This window comes from Lissotriton vulgaris, chromosome 2_1 (assembly GCF_964263255.1).
Source record: "Lissotriton vulgaris chromosome 2_1, aLisVul1.2, whole genome shotgun sequence".
NCBI classification, from domain to species: domain Eukaryota; kingdom Metazoa; phylum Chordata; class Amphibia; order Caudata; family Salamandridae; genus Lissotriton; species Lissotriton vulgaris.
In genome coordinates this window covers 1,801,614,077-1,801,635,486 of record NC_141687.1, presented here as the reverse complement: position 1 = coordinate 1,801,635,486, position 21,410 = coordinate 1,801,614,077, and the positions used below count along the sequence as shown (strand labels likewise).

Genomic DNA, 21,410 nt, shown 5'->3' with positions numbered 1-21,410 from the left:
CGAATCTCCAGACGCATCTGAGACAGGTGTTTTACTTCTTGATATGTAGGTGGCGTGGGAGGAGGGAAGTGTAGGAATTCCAGAGTATGTCCGAATTTTATTATGTGGAGGACCCATTTGTCCGATGTTATTTTCTGCCACTGTTGTAAATAATGAGTCACTCTTCTTCCAAGGGGAACATTTACACAGGGTAGGAGGATAAGAACCCGGAACTTGAAAGTTGTCATTGCCTTTTATTGTTATCTTTCCCTGAACGACCTCCTCGTCCTTTGGGAGTGGACTTAGAGTAGCCTCCAGAGTGTTTCTAGACATATTGCTGCCGGTAGGGCTGCAAAGAGGAAGAATAGGATGTGTATATTCCGTGCTGGTTGCTACCTCTATATGAAGGTTGTCCTCTTCCACGGGCGCCTCGAAAGGGCACCTTCCCAGTACTGTAACGTACCCAAGGGTTTCACCGTATCAGTGTCCTTCTTAATACTCTGAAGAGTCTCATCCACTAGACGTCCAAACAGATCCTCCCCATCAAAAGGTAGATCCAGAATCTTATTTTGGACCTCCGGTCTAAAGGCCGTGGCCCTCATCGAACCCTGGCACCGCAAAACTGCTGCTCCTCCTAGGGAACGAAAGGCTGTGGTAGCTATGTCCATAGCACAATCGATAACTTCAGCTGAAGTTCTCTCACCTTCCTGCAGAACTTTCTTCGCCTCCTGCTTACTTTCTTCCGGAAGGAGGTCGACATATGGTGCTATATCGCACCACATCTGTCTGTCAAATCTGCCCAGGATGGCAAGGGCATTAGCTGCTTTGACCAGGAGAGCTGACATTGAGGAGAATCGTTTACCTGCGTTGTCTAAACGCCGTCCCTCCCTGTCTGGAGGTGCAGAAATAGGTGCTGATGGGTTTTTTGATTTTTGTTGCGCTGCCTGCGAAATGGTAGAGTCCGGTTTAGGATGGCCCAACAAACACGCCGGAGAGTCCGCGGGCGCCTTATATTTTTTGGCCAACCTCGCTAGTGCCGGTGTAACCGTCGCTGGAGTTGTCATCACTTGTAACCCTTCCTTCCATACGTGGTCAATGATTGGTATGGACCTGATAGATTTTTGATAGGGCTCCTTAAAGTCATAAAGAAAACATTCTGCCTGAGTTGTTTTCATCAGCAGCTGAAATCTCTTTGCAGCTCTCTCCATTAAGTTGTGGAATCCACCAATATCCACTGGTGAAGAATCCGCTGGCACTTGGGTGGGTGATGGTGGAGAGGGAATTAGGTAGTCATCCCATTCTCTTTGGGGTTTTGTTAGCTCCCCTTCTTCATGGTCCTCATCATATGTGGTCACAGGATCCTGCTGCTGTTGGACCTGAGGTGTCTGCGGAGCAGGGTCTAGTAGGCTTTCCCTACTGCGGACTGGAGTGGCCGGAATAGAACGAGGACGTGAAGGTGGAACGTCTTAAAGGGCCACTGATGGAGGAAACCTCTTCTTATAATCCGCCAACATGAATTGCAAGTCCATCATCATTGAAGATGGCATTGCGACCATCTCTTCCTTAGGCTATTGTTGGAAGCGATGGTGTGAGAGGCCGTGGTATTCCTCATAACCCTCTTCATCGTCATCTTCTTGACATTTTACGTGGAGTTCAGATCAGCTTTTGGCATACCCGAAGGGTCTGTCATCCTCCTCCTCATCCGACTCTTTCTTCTACAAAAGGTGCGATGGGACCAGAGGAGTAATCTTGCTCGGGGAAGTCACTGCAGGTGTGATCTTCTTCTTCTGCTTTTCTGGAGTTTGTCCGGTCGACGAGCCCATCGACGAGATCGTCGTCGACACTACCGTAGACGAAGTTGTTGTCGTCGTCGTTAGTGCAGTAGAACCATTCCTCGCCAACATCATAAACGTCGTCGACGTTCCCGTCGACGACCCTGTTGTCATCACCGGCGACGACGACCCCCTTCGTCGACATGGCCGTCGTCATCACCACCCTCGTCGACGATGTCATCGTCGATGTTACCGTTGTCGATGCTGCTGTCGTCGACACTCCCTTCGATGCTCCCGTCGACGCTCCCATCAACGCTGACTCTAAGACAATCAATGGTAGCTTCTGTACCTCTGTGGTCGTCTCCGTAGATGATGAATTCTTTGTCGACGGCCTCGTCGACGATTCCGTCGATTTTTTCACTTTCTCCTCAGGAATACTAGAGGATGGCTTCTTGAATGATGCTGAAGCCAAAGGTGGTGTCTTTGAAGGCTCAGAAGAGGCTCTTTTGGATCCTTTTTCACTCAAAGTGTGTCCTTTGCTCTCCTTCACTTTTGGCTGAGGAGATTTGGAAGGACTATGCCCAGAAGACCCTCGAGTGGTCTTTCTTAGGGCCTTCTCAGGACGGTCCCCTGAGGAATGAGCCTGAGGAGATCTTGATCTTTTTTGAGATCTCCTTGACGAAGAGGAGGATACCTGGTCACTATCACTAGAAACCACCTCCTTTTCTGGCCTTCATCTTCTGAAGCCAAATTAAAAGGCGTCCCTCATGATCTCTAAGGGTCTTGCTAGAGAAAGTGGGACATACCTTGCAATCCTTTGCTTGGTGGTCCGGATAAAGACAGTAAATGAAGTCTTCATGTGGGTCATCAGTGTAGAGTCTCTTTTTAGAGCAGGTGGCACAGGCTCTAAAAGACCCTTTTTCTCTTTTCCAGACATTCTCAAGGATGTAGATGAGAAATAGATTACCAAATTCTCAAATCCACAAGAAATAGAATGAAATCAAGCTTCTACAAAGTTGGAAATCCAGAGTTTGAGCAGAGCTCAAAGGAGACTCCCTAGCACAACGTGCCGGGCAAAAGGTTCTCTCAGGAGGATATTATAGCACAAGTGCCCGAAAATCGGAGGGGCAGAAGGTCCTCTCAGGAGGATTCTAGAGGGTGAGGAGCTCTGATTGGCTAAGGGAAAAGTTTGGTCCTTTTTTACATAACAAAGGTTATGGGTTGCAAAAGGGAAATGGACCTAGGCCTTTTTTCAGTTAGCTATACTGCTAAGCTGCTAAGCATTGCTTTTTTATATACACCGGAGACTCCCGTCTCGAAGACGGGGAAATGATTCAGGTATGTGAATCTATGAATGCTCCAATACTGGAGTAATCTAGCTTTCTGCCAAATTTCTGTGTAATTCTGTTCACTGATTCGGGCTGCAGTCGTGTATAAAATCCCTATGAGAAATTGAATGGGGAAAATGCGTTTTGGGACCCCTACTTTTTCTCATCGCCCTCTTGAAGAATCATCCTAACAATGTCGAGACAGCAGCTGAAGTGAGTGGCAAACTTGTTTTGAAAAAATTCATGAAGATCCCCCACGCTGTGCCAAAGTTATTAGCGACAAAAGCTTAGGCAAGCCAGTAGGTAACATTAATATATCTATATCTATCTAGCAGGAGCGACCCGAGAAGGTAAGAGTGTGGGGGGTGGAGGGAGGGGGGTGGGATGGGGGGTACTTGACAGACGACGACAAGGGAAAATAATTTATTTAATTTTCCCTCGTCGTTTTCTGTCGGGTCCACCCACCCCGCCCCACCGCTCTTACCTGCACAAGCCACTCCTGTTATCTAGATATATATTTATCTATATCTATATCTATATATATATATATGTACACACACACACACACACACACTCACATTTATAGGCGACAACTCTGAACAAACCCCCCTCACCCCCTCCTCCTCAGTCAGTCTCCCCTCTGCTGGAACCATGCAGCTGACCTGTGCTGCAGGAAAGAAACAGATACATTATTTCTGACTTTAGAGATCATACGTTTCGATTCTGTTGTACAGGATGACTTTATCTTTGTCTCAAAAACAGGGACATGTATTTAAAATTAAGAAAAGTGTTAGAACGCCTGGACAGTCCTCAGAAAACCAGGGCTGGCCAGGAAAATGAGGGACATCTGATCACCATAACATAGGGCCACCTTTGACCCGCTGCCACAACTCCTTTCGCCCCTCAGGGTGCAGGCCCTGGCGGATGGTGCAGCTGAGCTACCCAGCGAAGGCCCTCCTGCCCACCTTCCCAGTTTGCCCTGAAATGCGCTGTTGCCGGGGCAACGCCGGCACACTCCGCGGAAAGCAGCAGGGCCTCGACCCCAGGTACAGATTGGGAGATCGAATCTCAATGGGGCTGCGGCACTGGGTTGGGTGTGCCGCCGAGCTCTTTGCCAGGTCCGGTTTTCGGCTGATTTTGGTACAGGGCGGATTTTGCAGCTATGCTGCAAAAACAGCTCCGTAACAAAAACGGCCCCCGGGGGCCCAAAACCGGCCCCCACCTCGTGCGGCGCAGCGGGGGATTGCCCGGTGCCCGCTATGGCCAGTCCGGCCCTGCTCACCACCATTTTAAAGCTGGAGCAACAGGTCCTCTCCTCACCGTGGGAGCAAGATCAGCCACCAGTTGACCTATATCCTTTCATTCATGTTGCATCATGTTGCATTCATGGTCCAGTTCGATTTAGGGACCGCCGGGGCAAAGGATGTTGAAGGATTTCCCCTGGGATCCAAGAGCTCCGATTTAGTAGCCGCAATCGGGCATCTGGTCATCTACTATCCCTATTTCACCCTCTTTACAAAGAAATGCAAAACGAAAATGAAAAGCTTACATTATTTTTTTTATTAACCACTCAACTTCTTTACTACAAAGGCTATTCCAGTTTTTGCCCTTTAGAGTGAAAGTTCCTTCTTAAAAGATAGAACACAAGAATAAAATTAATTGCAAAATGCAAACATCCAAATGATGAGACGCCAAAGCTTTCGAAAAGAACTCCTCCGATGGTGGGTGCCACTGTGCGAGTTAAAGGGTGAATTGATGCACAAATCCCCAGCATGGCCCCTAGTAATATAAACAGAATACAACAGTTATATCTGAGTTTTTTTTTTCTGGTACTACCAAAGAGCCAGGTGTATTAATCATCCTTCTTATAATTGCTAACATTGATTTTTTTCACTTTGTCATTACTTACATCCGTTCTCATTTCAATGCAAAGGCAAGTCTTCCCCAACATTTCTGAACAACAGTGTATTACTAATGATAATATAGTGCACGTGTGCTCCTAACAGAGTCACTATAAAAAATACATTAAAATCATTACATTGTTATAGTAATTTATTTGCATTTCAAGCTAGCAAGTTAGGGCTTTCAGTAAACATATTTCCCTCTGTTTATGCAAATGTATACTCAACGTTCGGTAACATATTATTGTTTTAAATCTTTCTGCTTCTAAATACTGGGAAAGGAACAGCCTACATAGTGTTATCGACTTCAAAGTTATTGTTTGCTCTCTGTTACATTAAGTTTCACAGATAACATTTAATTCATTTTCGTGTACTCAAAGACTACAGGAAAGTATGTGATACAGTACTTCCTACATTGCCTTTTTAGTGAAAAATACTTTTTATGTTGCTTGGTATGCACTCATCTTGACAACTCATAATTTTCATTCATGCTCACTACTTCTCATTCTTAAATAGAAAATGTGCTAAAACGCCATTGCTTTTATCAAAATGCCCAGTGTCATCAGAACAAGAAAGTTACTGATGGATGGCAATACCATTCAAGCAGGAGGTCTGTTACCGTCAAGGCACAGTTACTAATGCTTTGTGCCGGTTTTGAGTTACCAAATCTGGATTTGTGTTGGATAGTATTCCAAAGTAAAACAAACGTGTGCAATATGCAGCCTTGTGTTACTCTACAAACATGATGGTGGTGTTTCATGGGTGGTGCAGGGGTCTTACTATTCAATAACCCATAGATTTTGACGCACAGCCCAATCTACAAAGAATCATAGACAGAGACTCCTACGCCTTCTCGAGACAGGCACAGCAAGGAGAAATGTTTTAATTTCGCCTCGCTTTTTTTACTTTGCCCATGAGCTGCATTGTACAGCACACATACAAAGTGGGATAAGATTTAAAGCAAAATTGTTTTGGTGAAAGAGACCTCTTTCAGTACAAAACCTTTGCTTTAGAGAATGCAGATACCATAGGACAGTGAAACACATTGTTGGGGGGCTGATGGGTGGGGGTGGCGCTTGCGACCCTCTTGACCCTTACATGTGTCCTCTCTGGAGAACAGCAGCACAAGCTCCTGTTTACTAGCTGGGTACTAATATTCTGAAATGTTTTTAAATAAATGGGCAAGCATTTATTTGCAGGTTAAATGAAGTTATATAGTAACTACGGTGGTGTCCTGCACCACTTAACTTTAGCTAACCTGCAAATAAATGCTTGCCGTTTGTTTAATTCTTTTTTAGACCTCCTTACATATCCACCCAGAATCCCTACTGCCACCCTGCTGGCATCAGTGTGGCCATCAGTCACACTGATGCCCTAGCACTGGGGCTCAAGGGAGTCAAGGGCTTCTAAAGTGCGCTACTCACCCGTGAGGGTCTCAATGGGTTGGGGGCGTAAGGGGATGGGAATGGTGATGCAGCTCCGTGTTAGCTGAAAAGCCAGGTCAGAGTAGGGGAGCATCTGATATTGACTGAGAGCTCGTTCCAGGCCTTGGCAGCGACTTAGGAGAAGGCTCTTCCACCTGTGCTGGATCTGAGGATGCGCAGGGTCTCTGCTAGGGTGAAGCCGGCAGAGCAGAGGTTTCTTTTGAGTACATGGATAGAGACTCTTTCGTTGAGGCATTTGGCTCCAATGTTGTGGAGGGATTTGCAGGCGTGGGTGAGTAGCCTGAAAGTTACTCTCTTCTTGACGGGTAGTCATTGGAGGTCATGCAAGTGTTGGGTCATGTGCTCATGTCGTGGGATGCCGAAGACGAGCCTGGTTGCAGTGTTCTGGATGGTCTAGAGTTTGTGTAGTAGGGATTTGTTGATTCCAGCATAGAGGGCGTTTTGGTAGTCCTGTCTGCTTGTTATGAGTGCATGGTTGGCGGTCTTTCTTGTTTCATGGGGAATGAGGGAGTTGAAACAGGTGGAGGCGACGGCGTTGATCTCGCGAGTCAAGATGAGGGAGCAGTCTAGAATTATGCTGAGTTTGCGGGCGTGGTCTGCCGGGATGCATGGGTTTCTGAGGGCAGAGGGTCACCAGGTGTTGTCCCTAGTGGTGAGGGAGGGTCCAATTATGCGCTATGTGATGCTCCCTTTCTGCAACTTTTCTAGAATTCTAGACCATGTGACGGACCACCGACAAAGGAGCCGAAGAAACACAGGGTGGGAATACTTTAGTATGGTATGACATACATGCCAATTTAGTAGGCTGCATAGCACCACTGCTATCTATGCGTGACGGCTGCTTCAAAGTACTGAAGGGAAACAAAGGGGGGGAAGTGTGTGCATGAGGGAAAGGTGGGAAGGGGAAGAAAAGGAGGCATACGAGGGAGGGAAGTACGGAAATCAATGTTGTATCATGTTGTTTTATTGATTAGAACTCAGGGCGCATTAAGGCCACTCCAATGCCGGCCCCCGGGGGAAGCAAGAGTTGCAGACCCGTCTTCCCCCGAGGCACTTCGCGCAAGGAAAAGGTGGGAGGTGAGTCTCAAAGGAGGGAGTTAGGAGAGGGCCAGGTTTTGTGTTTAACAGTCACTGTGCATACAAAACAAGGGTCCAGAAAGGTGGATTACGACTTCAAGCCCTGACAAAATTGCCACTAAGCTAAACAGGCAATGAAACATGTTGGCCCATCTTTAACTGGTCTGCATGCATGCAGTTGGTTTTTACTTTGAATAGGCCCACGAGTTGTGAATGAAGTTGGCACTTGGTGGATGTGTGTCTTATCTCAATTTTAATTTCACTGGGTCTTTTTTGCTTTTTGTGATACACACAAAATACTATTTTTCACTGTTTTTTCTGGACACCAAATATATTTTTCAAGCGAGATAGCTACAGATGATGAGAAACGTAGACACAACTGGTGAGAAGCAACCATCAAGCTCCTATGGTGTAGAGCACGTGAGGTGCTATCTCGTCTTTTCACAAACGTTTGTTCCATATACACCGGTTTAAGTGGAGGGTATTTGTTTAGGACACAGTGACTAATAACCTGAAGGTTGTTTTAAATTGAAGCAAGTCGGGCTAGTATGAGTTGGAACAATATCTGTGAAAAAATGAAGGGTTGTTGTTGGGGTAGATAAAATAAATTCCCACTCCCGGTCTAAAAAGGTGTCAGGAAGAGAGGTTCGGGCCTCTTTCCTGACACCTCGCACCACTGGGTTAGGGCAAAGAAAGTTAACTAGTAGTAAGTGCAGGTAGCTGTTAGTTGGGTTAGAAAGGCGCTTTCAAACGGAGGCCCTTCCTTTAGAGTCAGCATGAAGACTGCCTACCTTGACAATTGGCGTTGAGATGGCTGGACCTGACAACGACGTGGTGCGTGAGGTGCTGCGGGTGCTGGTACAGGCAGGCCAGGTGGTCCTCCTCCGACCTGGCGTGCTGTAACAAGCAAGGGTCGGCATTGTCTGACCCCCACGGTCTGCGTCAGCGGGTGTGGCGGAAGCACTGGCGGCGTGCTGCGATGAGCCACCAACCGCAAAGAAGTTGTCTGGGCCCAGAGGACGAAGCCAAAACAAGACGCTGCAGCAGAAGAGCGGAGAAAGGAGACAGAGTATGCCCTTGTGGCTACCTGACACAATTGAGCACAGTGAGGACAGTGCGGGGTGGGGCTGGTCTCATCACGAGCTGGCACCACTGAGCATGGGCGCTGGCAAGATAGTTAATGAGCCTGGGGCCAAGGGGGAGAGCAGCCCATTAGACCTCACCTGGAGGACTCCCCCCGGGGCTGGGACAGAGGAGGAGGGAGTTGCAGGCCTGGCCCCAGCATTAAATAAATCAAAGTGGGCAGGGGCCCAGGTGACAGCCCAGATTGCTGGATCCACGGGCAGAGTGCTGGGGGCCACAGAAGTGTCCACTGGTTGGGGCTGGGGCAGGAGAATGTTTCCCTCCTTCTTTACCTCGTTGGGAGGGGCTAAGCCTGGAGGACAAAATAAGGGAGCGGAGGTGAATCATTCAGGACAGTGAGAAGAGATGGGCAGTCATGTGTGAGGCCAGAGAAAAGGCTGGGCTGGGGATTTTGGGTGGGGGGGAGGAGGCAATGGGGGAGGAGGTTGACGCAGGAGGTATGCAGGAGCCTGAAGGGGAGACAGCAGGAGGCAAGTGGGTATGGATTACTGCTATGCAGCAGAGAGGGAAGAATACCGGGACAGCCAGCACGGCGGTGAGGACCGGTGGTGCAGAAGACCCGGCCATCTATGTGTTGGAGCAGCCTGGTGGGGGAAGAAACTGGCGGGTGAGGTCAATAGGTGCTGGGTGACACCAGTGGGGCGCACAACGGCTCCAGGAGGCTAGGCAGAAGCAGCAGGGGGGTCAATTGGATTCACAACTCTCTGACAAGACAGAACAGGATTTAGAAGCTCAAACACGTCTACGTTTTTAAGTTATTGCATAGAGAGATACAGGCTAAGGAGGGGTTGAAAGAATAAGAATGATAATTGACAAGGAGACCGAGGGTGACCATTAATATGGGAAACTGGACCTCGGCATTCCTGATATACTCTAGCATTTACCGCGAGAAGTACCTGGACAGGATGGTCGCCTTGTTAAAATAAGTGGATATTATCCAAAAATCTCAGACGCATTTCAGTGGTTTCGCATGGCTGAGCTATGATGAAGAATTTAGGGCCAGGGTTAGCATCAATACGGACTAGGGGGGAGGTGGATCAAGAACTCTGGATGGAGTGGATGATGTCCACACAATCCTCGGCATCCACTCATATGGCCAGCGGACTGCCAGTGACGTATCGGTCCTTACAGGCACGTCCCACTAAACAAGTGGCGGGCGGGTTCGTTTCAGGGCAAGTGGAGCTAGAGGGCGGCCAAAAACCAAAAAGGGAGCCACAACCGGGGCATGCGGGAACTTCAATAAGGGCTTCTGTTTCAGGCACCCATGTAAATTCTAACATAAATGCTCCAAATGCGGAGGCAGACACCCAATCATGCAGTGTTTTACCCTGGCCACACCAAGTGAACAGTGGAGGTCCACGAAGGGGAGGGGACAGTCTGGACAGAAGGCGGCCCTGCGTTTAAAATGGGGTTTTATTGAGGGCTTTAGGGTAGGTTATCAGGGTCCACGGGGATGTAGATGCGGGGACAACTTTAAATCAGCCAAAGACTTACCGAAGGTGCTGGCAGCAAAACTGGGAAAAGAAGTTGAGGAGGGAAGGACGGCAGGCCCATTCACGGACTGGCAACTTGAAGATTTGATTGTGTACCCGAAGGGGTGGTCCCCAAAAAGGAACCAGGGAAGTTCAGAATGATTCATCACCTATCATGGCCAGAAGGGCCATCAATCAACAATTTCATTGCTGAGGAAGACTCTAGGTTACTGTATGCCTCAGTGGACAATGCCGTCCGCTTGGTGAGGGCTTGTGGGTGGGGAGTGGAAATGGCAAAGTGCGATGTCAAGTATGCTTTCCATCTACTGCCCATACATCCGGTGGATTTTCCGCTACAGTTTGAGGCGGCCATCTATGTGTGGACAAAGTCTTGCCCATTGGGTGCGTGATTTCTTGCCAACTACTTGAGATATACTGTACATTCCTGCAGTAGGTGTTCGTCAAGAGCCGTGGTCACAGAGAGGTGTCACATTACCTGTATGATTTCCTGTTCACAGGGAAAGGAGGCTCCGGAGCCTGCGAGAGAGCATTACACCAGTTTGAGGGATTGACACACACATTTGGGGTGGCGTTGGCACCAGACAAAACAGCTGGGCCCAGCTGCAGGTTGACTTTTCTGGGCACAGAACTGGACTCCGTGCACTGGATGGCACGACTGCCCAAAGAGAAAGTGGATGACATTCAGGCCTTCCTGTTACGAGTAATGGGTGAAAGGAAGATTGAGTTGAGGGCTCTACAGAAGTTGCTGGGATTCCTGAACTTTGCTTGCAGGGTGGCGAGAGCGGGGAGGACTTTTTGCAGGCGACTTGGCATTGCCATGTCAGGCGCAGTATTACCATACCACAGGGTCAGGATCTCAATGGAGGTCAGGGCAGACTTGGAAGTGTGGCAGACATTTTTGGTTGAATGCAATGGTGTATCTTTGGATTTTGTTGAGGAGAACACAGTCAGGCAAGTTCAGATATTTTTCGATGCTGCAGGCGCTTCAGGTTTTGGTTTATTCTGGGATGGACATTGGTGTGCAGAGTTGGCCTGCACATTGGTTGAGACAAGGGTGGAGCATTGCATTTTTGAAGTTTTTCCTACTTCTAGTGGTATTGGTGGTGTGGGGCGGCAAACTGCAGAATCGGACGGTGCTTTTTCATGTAGACAACATGACAGTGGTGGAACTGCTAAACAGACAGAAGGCGCAGGATTTAAGGGTGTTGAGACTGTTGCAGTGGTTTATGCTGAAGTGTCTGAAGTTGAATGTTGTTTTTCGTGCTAAACACGTTCCAGGGGCTAGCAATGATGTTGTGAATGCTTTGTCTCGTTCGCAGTGGCAGCGATTTCGAAGACTGGCACCCGGAGTAGAGAAGTGCAAGACAGAGTTGCCGGACGACATTTGGGACTGGGAGGAGTGAGAGTTGTAGGCCTGGTCGGAAGGTCATTGGCGGACTCCACGCGACAGAGTTACAGGCTGGCATTGTCCGAGTTTGGGGAGTTTCTGGGTCAAGCGGTAGCGACAATGAGTATCACACGCCAAGTGGCGGAGCAAGGAGTTTTGAGTTTTGTGTTACGTTGCATAGATAAAGGTTTGTCACAGACAACAATAGCAGGGAAGTTAGCTGGTATATCCTTTTCACAGTAAGCTATATCTTGGTTTTGATCCCACCAAGGATGAAATTCTGAATAGAATGTTGAAAGGTTGGGGGTAGGAGTGGAGGGCTAGGGGGGATCTTTGAGAGAAGCCATCACGTTCAATTTGTTGAGGGAGTTGTTGGGGGTTTTATCAGATTGTTGTTATGACACATTTGAGGTGTCCATATTCAGATTATGCATGACCTGGATGTTTTTTGGGGCTTTCAGGGTCTCAGAATTGTTGTGATCACCACGCAGGCAGGGCTCTCCTATGGTGAGGTGCGTTTGGATCAAAGAAGACTGGGGATTTGGTTGAGTCACTCCAAGACGAATCAGGCAGGTAGGGGAAGATGGGTGTGGTTGAAGGAGAGTGGGTGCAGCGAGGTGTGCCCGGTGCGGGAAAGGCAGGAGTACATGTCAAGTTTGGGGCAATCCAAAGAGGAGGTTTTCTGTCTTCAGGGTAGCGAGTGTCGGCTTTCCAGTTACTGGTGGTATTATGCCAGGCACTTCGAATGGTCGGTAGGGAGCCAGCTAACTATGGGACACATTCCTTCCGCATAGGCGCGGCCATTTCAGCTGCACGTTTGGGTTGGTAATGGGGCAAAATTCGCCAAATACGACAATGGCTTTCTAGAAGTTGGCCGAAATATGTGAGGAAATAAAGAGTGGAACTGGGGGTAGAACAACGGGGGACGAGGGGTGAGTGGGAGATGAAGAGGTTTGTTTTCTGGAGGCTAATCACCATCTCTTTATACTACAGGCTGCGTGAGACGACAGGGAACCAAGACGGTTACCTGGATTGTAGGACACTCTTTTGTGCACTGGGCAGCCAAGTATGCAGACCAGCAGCTGTATGGACGTACCAAGGGTTTGAGGAGCAGCCATCATTAAGTTTGTTGATGGGAAAAAGGAGGAATGCGCTGGGGTGCTTTACTGCAATGGTTGACAAAGATGTTACATCAGAGGGGCTGCCCTGATAGGCTGTGTTACACCTAGGAGAAAATTACTTAGTGAGAGTGTCAGGACTGGCACTGCTGTATCACACGCAAAGGGACTTGGAGGTGTTGAAGAAGAATGTGGCAGGAACATGTGTAATGTAGCCTGAGATTGTGCCTCATAGAGTGTCGAGGGGGGCAGTCAGTCATATGGCCATTGACAAAGCACGCAGAAAAATTGAATAGAGATATGAGGGTTTTCTGCCAGAAAAACGGATATAAAGGTGAAGGCCCATGTGGGGAGCCAGTCCTGTTCAGGGATGATGGGGTGCACCTTTCGAGGATGGGGAATTCATACTATACGATAGAGCTACGGGATGTGATTAGCAAATTATGCACCAAGCCCATATGGTGTCGCAGGGAATACTGAAAGATACAAAAGGTGCACAGGATAGGTTGAAATGGGGCAGGTAACCGCTCTACTGGGGTTCCCTGGTTGGCGAGACTTTGGAAGGGTGATGAGTCACATACGGTCGGAGCTACCCCTCAGGGGGCAAGGTGCACAGGTGACTGATGGCGGGGCGCAGGATGCAGGAGCAACAGAAAAAAGTCAAGAGAGGATGTTTTAGAGGGCAGTGAAGGTGAGAATGGATGTATGGAGGAGGTTGCAGAGAGAGAGAGGAGGAGTGAAACCGGTGAGATGGTTTAAGAATGGATGGGGAGAATGAGTTATTGTTGTGATAAAAGTTATACAGTTGCATTTTTTTTTTTTTAAATAATTTTTATTGTAGACACACCTGTACAGGCCAATAAACGGATAGCAGCAGCAATCTAAATGTCAGCAGATATATAGTACATTTCGTTAATCGTTACACAGCCTTCCGGCCCACAACCCGGGGGTCGGGCGGCGGTAAAGTATCTGCACTGCCATGCCTGACGTTCCGTAGAGAGGAGTGGTTAATGTCCGGATTAAGTGTATGCCTACTTTTAGTACCCTACCAACCTACGCGCTGAACCCCAACTCCCCCCTTCCCCGCGCTAGCCCCTAAACACCCCCCCCCCCTCTCACCCCAACCCGCACACCATCCCCCGCCTAGGGCTTCATTAAAACTACCTCTGGGAAGCTAGCCTCATGTTCCCCGTGTTCCTGCCGTTCCTGGGGCCTCAACTCTCTCCCTCTATGCCCTCCCCTCCGGGAGTTTCCTCCTGTGCGTCAGCCTCGCTGTCCCTGAGCGCCTGCACCATTACTTCCCATGCCGTCGCGGTGTCAGCTGCTGTCTGGCTAGGGGTCCTGCGCGCTACCTGGTATCTATGCGTGCTGTCAGCCGAGGCCCATTTCAGAAACTCCTGCCGCCACCTCCGTGGAGTAGGCCCCAGCCGCGCCTTCCAATTCCTGGTAATCTCCCTCTTCGCTATCATCAACCCCATGTCGATGAACTTACTCGTGAGCTTATTTTTGGGAGTGTGGGGGAACCAGTGCAACAGGCATTCGGCCGGTCCATACTCTAGCGATCGTTCCGTCACCTCATTCAGTACTTCCCCCACTTCTTGCCAAAAGTCCTGCAGGAGCGGGCACGCCCATAGCATGTGTACTAACTCAGCACCTTCTTCCGGGCACCGGGGGCAGGCTGCTGTGTCGTCTCCAAAATACCGCCGTATTCTACCTGGTGTCATATACGCCCTGTGCAACACATAGTAGTGTATCAGCTGGAACCTGGCGTTCCTTGTGCTGTTACGGGCCCTGCGGACAAGTTGCGCCCAGGTCGTGTCTGGAATGTCCTTGTGCAGATCCGCCTCCCATTTGGCTTTCAGGGATGCGAGAGGAGGGATATTCTCCCTAAGCATTCGGTTATATAGGCAGGTAACTGCCTTAACCGTGCCCGCCGCCATCATGGCGTATTGGCAAGCCGCTGCCGTCTCGGGCTCTCCAAGTCCCGTGCCCCAATGGGCATGCATCGCCCGGGTCACCGCCGCGTGCAGCAGGAATCCCCCTCTCGAAATATCGAAGCGGTCTGCTAGTTCCCGGAACGGGAGCAGTGTTCCACTCTCAAAGAGGTCCCCAACCACCTGAATTCCCGCTTCTTCCCACTCCTGCAGGCACGACCAATCGCCGCCATGTGGCAGCGCCGTCAGCATGGCCAGTGGTATCTCAGGCGCATAGGGGCGTCGGGAGCCCGCTCTCCTCTGGGTCCGATTCCAGCATTGCCGGTATGTGCGCTGTTCCAGCGATAAGTCCCGACTGTCCAGCCGCTGCTGGAGGGTTATGTACGCTAGGACGTGCCTGGGCGTTCCCCTCAAGTTTTCCTCCTCTGGGCCCCGGAAAACCCTCGCAACCTCCTGCGTGAATATCTGCAATTGGGCCGCTAGGTAATAGAGCTCGAAGTCCGGCACCGCCAGCCCCCCCTCATCCTTCGGGCGAGAGAGCGTGGCCAGCGCTACTCTGCATCGTCCCGCTCCCCAGATGAACGACGTGATCTGAGATTTGAGGAGCTTAAAAAAGGAACCAGGTATCCAAATTGGGAGCGTCCGGAAATAGTACAGTAATCTCGGCAGGGCTACCATCTTTAGCAGGGAAATCCGGCCCGCTACTGATAGCGGTAATGTGGACCAGAAGGACATACAGCCCTTCAGTCCGCGCACGCACCGTCCCAGGTTGCCCTCGAGTAAGTCTTCCGGCTTGTGGTAGATATGAACCCCCAGGTATTTCATGCAGGTAGGGTTCCAGGTCGCCTCCGACTGGTGCTGCGGCTGGGCAGTGCCCTCCAGCAGCGGGAACAAGCTTGTCTTGGGCCAATTGACCCGCAGGCCCGACATCTCTCCGAATCTCTCAAGTAGAGCTTCCGCCTTCCTCAGGTCCTCCCCTCCGTCGCGGAGGAAAAGCAATAAGTCGTCAGCATACAGCGAAATGAAATGATGTCCGTCACGGGTCTGCACTCCGTGGAAGTGCCGCCCCGTCCGGGCCGCGGCCGCCAGCGGTTCAATGGCCAGCGCAAAAAGGAGCGGTGATAGGGAGCAGCCCTGTCGAGTGCCCCGCTCCACCGGGTACCGCAGGGATACCGCCGGACCTACCCTCACTCTCGCAATCGCTTCCGCGTAAAGGACCTTAGTCCAGTGGATATAGCCAGCTCCCAGGCCGAAGCGCTCCATGACAGCGTAGAGGTAGTCCCACTCGAGGCTGTCGAAGGCCTTTTCAATATCAACCGACAGGACCAGCTCCGTCCCTGTCCTCTCGGTGAGCCCGTCCATGATGCGGATGAGCCGCCTGATATTAGCCGTGGTGTTGCGGGTCGGTATAAAACCGTTTTGGTCGTCATGCACCAGCCCCGTCATGTGCGGTAGGAGTCTCGCCGCCAAAATGGAGCTCAGGATTTTATAATCTGCGGTGAGCATAGATAGGGGCCTATATGACGTGGGGTCAGTGCACTCCCTGCCGGGCTTCAGCAGTGGGACCACCAGCGCCTCCCTCATCGATTGCGGTAGTCGACCCGTTGCCTTTGCCTCCTTGTAAACAGTCTGGAGACGGGGGGCCAGTATGTCCAGGTTTTTGGCGTAAAACTCTATGGGGAGTCCGTCTATCCCCGGCCATTTGTTCCTCGCCATCCGCCTCACCGCTAGTCGTATCTCACCCGCGTCAATGTCCGTCCCCAAGTCCTTCGCCTGCTCCGCCTCTAGCTGGCCTAGGGGCAAGTCAGCCAGGAAGGGACCCACCAGTTCCGCCCTGCCGCCCGGGTCACTCTTGTACAGGCCCTCATAGTATTGCTGGAACACGTTGACTATGCCCAGTTGGGTCTGCTGTACCACTCCCGTCGCATCCCGCAGCTGGAGTATGGGAGCGCATCTTCTGGAGGGGTTCGACAGCCATGCCAGGAGGGTGCCAACCTTATCGCCTTCTACATGGGAGCGTAGCACGTACCGCTTGTGGTCAAAAGCTCGAAGCCTTTCCACCTCAACGGCTACCGCCTCCTTGGCCGAGCATAGGGAGTCCTGGAGTTCCGGCCTCCCAGGCCTCTTCCTCTCCGTCTCCCTCAGGTCCTCGTCTACCTTCGTCAAATCCCTCAGCAGTACCTTCCGCACGCCCACATAGTCTCGGATGCAGATGCCCCTTACCACTACCTTAAAGGCATCCCACTCCGTCGCCCTTGAGGTTGCCGTCCCCGCGTTCTCCGCGAAATACGAGGTCACGCCCTCCGCAAGGGCCTCCCCGAAGAGGGGGTCCTCCAGTGTCTCAGGCCTCAGTTTCCAGAGCGGAACCCTGGGCTTCCCCCTAACCCACGCCAGTCGGACCAAGAGCGGGTTATGGTCTGAGATTGTCCTCGTTAAGTATTCCGAGCTGGTGACGCACGGCAGCACCTCCCGGGAGCAAAGTATGGCGTCTAGTCGGACGTGCAGGTCATGGAGCCCTGAGAAAAACGAGTAATCCCGATCAGTCGGGTGCTGCCCTCTCCAGACATCTACGAGTCCCCAGTTCTCCTGCCAGTCCCTCCTTCCCTTAGAGAGTCTGTGTACCGGGGAGTCACGAAGGGGGGGGTGAGACCTGTCCAGCAGGGGGTCGGCAATGGAGTTAAAGTCACCCCCCAGCAGGACCGGGCCCGCAAGGGGGTGGGCCAGCGTTCCCGACAGTGCAGCGAAGAAAGCCAATTGGTCTGTGTTCGGGGCATAGACGCTAGCCAACACTACATCCCTACCCTCGAGTTTCCCCTCCACCACCACATACCTCCCTTCCTGGTCAATCCAATGCCGTGAGAGTTGGAAAGGTGTGCCCGCCCTAATCCATATGAGCACCCCTCGCGCATAAGCCGAATAGTTGGTGTGGTAAACCTGGCCCCGCCATCTCCTTTGTAAGGCCTCCCCCTCCCGTTGTGTGAGGTGCGTCTCCTGCAGCAGCGCGATGTGTACTCCCCTCCGTACTAAGAAGGCATGCACTTTGTGTCTGCGTTGCATAGTGTGAAGGCCCCGGACATTCCAGGTCATACAAGTCAAAACATTTGCATTAGCCATTATCCCAGTGATCCGGTCGAAACCCTCCTCCCAGGTCTAGCCCGCCGGCGGTGATGGTGCCCCCTGTGTGAAAAACAAAACTCCCCAACAGCCCTGTCAATGGTGTACCCAGGGTCAACAGTGTCAAACAAACAAACCAACAATCCCCAACTGTGGGACCCCCCCCCTCCCCCAGAACAGGCCCCAATATCGAAATACCAGTCCCCATCCAAACTCCCGCACCTGGTAGCCCAGGTCTCAACTACACAGCCGCAGCTGTGGGTGCCTTAAGGGCCTACGGAGTGCGGCCTTGTCCAAAGGGAGGCCGCGTCGCCCAACTCCGTCCCTCCCCCCAGTTCCTCATGGATCAACTGCCCCGAGTCCCGCCGTGCACCCCGGCCCCCATTGTGTGCGAGGGCAGCTACCCCCTCTCCCGTACATCCCCAACTTTACCCGATCAGCATCGACAGTAGTTCATATATTGTGGACCTCATCAGCCGTTTGCGGTGTCACCAGCGGTCCCTCCATGCGATGTAGTCCCGACAAGTCCGATTCCGAGCCAGAGGCCGAAACATGAGTGTCCGAGTCTGAGGCCCCTCTGGATTCGGAGCCCTCTGCTCGGCCGAGCTTCCCCACCTCCAACAGCGCCGCCTTCCTCTCCGCCTCCGTTTGTGAGGCCGTTGGGCCCAGCTGCCCCTGGCCTCTTTTCCAGAGTCTTTTCGATTTCCGCTGCCGCTTGGGCGAGCGTTCCCGCTCTTTCTCCCGCTCTTCTCTTATTCTGGCTCCATCAGTCCCGGCCTTGTACGTCTCCCACCAGTCCCAAGCGTCCGCCGATGTCGTGAAGAAAAGCGCCCTGTCGTCCACCACCACTCGTAGTCTGGTTGGGAAGAGCAAGGAGTAGGGGATGCCCTCGGTCCGCAATTCCCTCTTGATCGTGAGGAAGGAAGCACGCTGTTTCTGCGTCTCAAAGGTGAAGTCCGGAAAGAGGGTGACTCTACTGTTCGCAATCTGGAAGGGGCCGTCCTCACGGGCCCTACGCAAGAGCAGATCCCTGTCCTTGTGATGTAGCAGCTTGGCAATGATCGGTCTGGGTGGGAGTCCAGGTTTGGGTGGTCCTGAGGGGACTCTATGGGCCCGCTCCAGAGTGAAGAATGGCGATAGTCCTTCTGGCGCCACCACCGTCTTCAGACATTCCTCCATGTAGGCAATCATGTCTCCCGTCCCCTCCGTTTCCGGCACACCTACGACTCGAATGTTGCTGCGTCGGTTTCTATTTTCGGCGTCCTCCGCCCGTCTCTCCAGGGTGCTTATGCGGTCCAGGGCCTCCGTCAGCTTACTCTCCATCGCCTTGTGAGCGGGCGCCATGTCCCCGATCGCCACCTCCGCCTCCTTAACTCTGTCTTTCAGTTTATCATGGTCAGCCCGGAGTAGGCCCAGCCCCGACGCCACCTGCGCTATGTCGTTGTGGAGCGCATCCCTGGTGGCCGTTATGGCGTCCAATATTCGGTCCTGCAGCCGCTGTAGGTCCGTCTGTTCCGCAGGGCCCCCTTCTCCTGCCTTTGACGCTGCCGCCTCCTCCGCCTTAGTCCTCGGCTTTCCCATCGTGGCCGGCCCGCTGCTCTCGTTCACCCCGACTGCCCACTGGCTCCGGCGTCGTGTGTCGCCCCTTTGCTCCTCGGGGCTTCGTTGGACGGCCACTGCGCCCCGGGATGGGCGTCTCAGTTTGTGCGTTCGTCGCTATGTCCAGCCCCCAGGTGCTGTGGGGTAGCGTGCACTTCGTTACCGAGGCGGTGTAACAGGCTGTATGCCAGGGGCCCTTGTACCGCCCGTTGCAGCCTCCGTGGGATCACCCAGCGCCTCCACGAGACGCGCGTGTCACTGCCGTGGGGGAGGGGGGGGGGGCCCAGAGTGCGCTGCAGCGCTCACCGTCTCCCTCAGTTCCCCTGCTCCCCAGGAGGTCCTCACTCGCTCACCGGGCCGGCCGATGCCTAAGTCCGGGTCGGGCCGCCAGATCTCTGCCGTACGGGGCCACCAGGAGGCCACGCCCACCTCGCCTTCCACCGGTGGCGCTGCTCGCCGCGGCCGATTGCCGAGGAAACAATCCTTCCTGTGCGGGGCACGGCACCCTCAGCTTTCGCGCCCTCACCCTGCACGCCGGCAGTGCGAGTCTCAGCGAGCCGCCGCTCTCCAGAGTTTCGCTGCGGCCGCCATCTTGCTCGGCGCTAGTCCCTCAGCCGCTCCAGAGGCCGCCGCGATCGGCGGTCGTTCTCGGGATCGCGGAGTCGCCGGCCGCCCAAATCACGCCCAGGTGGTCACCGCCGGGCCACCATCTGGCGCCGGGGTACACACGGGCTCCACGGGCCCTGGATCAGGATTCTTGCGGGGGAAGAGGCGCGGAGCTCCGGGCTCACGCCGCCATTCCCTTCGGCGCTCAAGCCACGCCCCCCAAAGTTATACAGTTGCATTTATGTTTTGTTAATCGAATCGGATTCATGGCAACCTTGTCCTAATAAAATGGCCTTTTACGCTTCAAGTAACAGCGTGAGTGTAGTTATTGCACGATGCCGGCTCCCGGGGAAGCAAGGGTCGCAGGCCTGTCTTCCCTCCGGGCACCTCGCACAGGCCGGAAGGAAAGGTGGGAGGGGGTCTCAAAGGAGGGAGTAAGAGGTGGGCCAGGGTGGTCTGTAAAGGTGTCAGGAAGAAAGATTCTGGCCTCCTTCCTGACACCTTGCACTACCGGGTTTGGGCAAAGAAAGTTACTCCACCCAGCCACCCTACAGGTCATAAAGAAAGGGTGTTGGTGAGGGCTCAATTGTGCCAGTTTAGGACAGGGGGCAAGGCTCTGGGGTTACGAGACTGTGGAGGGGTGGTGAGTCACATACAGGTGGAGCCACCCCTCGTGGGGGGGAGGAAGGTACACAGGTGACTGATGGCGGGGCGCAGAATGCAAGGAGCAACAGAAGAAAGTCAAAAGAGGATGTTTTAAAGGGCAGTGAAGGTGAGAATGGATGTATGGAGGAGGTTGCAGAGACAAAGGGAGGAGAGAAACAGGTGACAGTTTAAGAATGGACGGGGAGAATGAGTTATTGTTGTGGTAAAAGTTATACAGTTGCATTTATGTTTTGTTAATCAAATTGGATTTATGGCAACCTTGTCCTAATAAAATGGCCTTTTAAGCTTCAAGTAACAGTGTGGAGTGGAGTTATTGCGTGAAGAACAGCAAAGGAACAGGCCAGAGATAGAGCAGACATGAGAGGAAGGTAGGAAGGGGGCACCATGTTGGTAGCGTTTACAGTTTATGTACTTCCCTTTGACCACTTCAGAGCTCTGAGGTCAAACTGATGAGAATAGGATAAGAAAGGGAAGGATGAAACAAGAAAGAGTGAAGAGGAGAACATGGTGTTATTGCATGGTGTTTGCTTGTACAGTCTCTGTTGTATGCTGTCATAAAACTACTTCAAAGGGATTGGCGAACATAATAGAAAAAATGTGGTCCCTTCGCGCAATGGCATTCTTTGCATTCTGCTAGATACTGTGTAAGAAGGGTGGTGAAAGGTAGAATAAGGAAGTCAGAGGCCAGTACAAAGCTTGAGAACAATATTTGCACATTTGCCGTCAGTTAGCTTTCATCCGATATTAGAGGCAAGGTACAGCCAAACAATCCAGGTTTGATCTGCAGGGGAGCTGACCTTGCATTAATCAGTTTGGCAAATACAGTGATGGGGACAGCGCTGAAGAAC

General features: G+C 52.0%; 1 protein-coding gene across 1 annotated transcript in view; it reads right to left on the bottom strand.

Annotated features, from left to right (window-relative positions):
• Positions 1-4,618: 4,618 nt before the first annotated feature.
• SLC67A1 (solute carrier family 67 member 1) overlaps positions 4,619-21,410 on the bottom strand; it is a 904,035-nt gene continuing 887,243 nt past the window's right edge. The window contains exon 11 of the mRNA XM_086957851.1: positions 4,619-4,858. Coding sequence (XP_086813977.1) covers positions 4,671-4,858 — 188 coding nt within the window. The 3' untranslated portion in view covers positions 4,619-4,670. The remainder of the gene's footprint in view (positions 4,859-21,410) is intronic.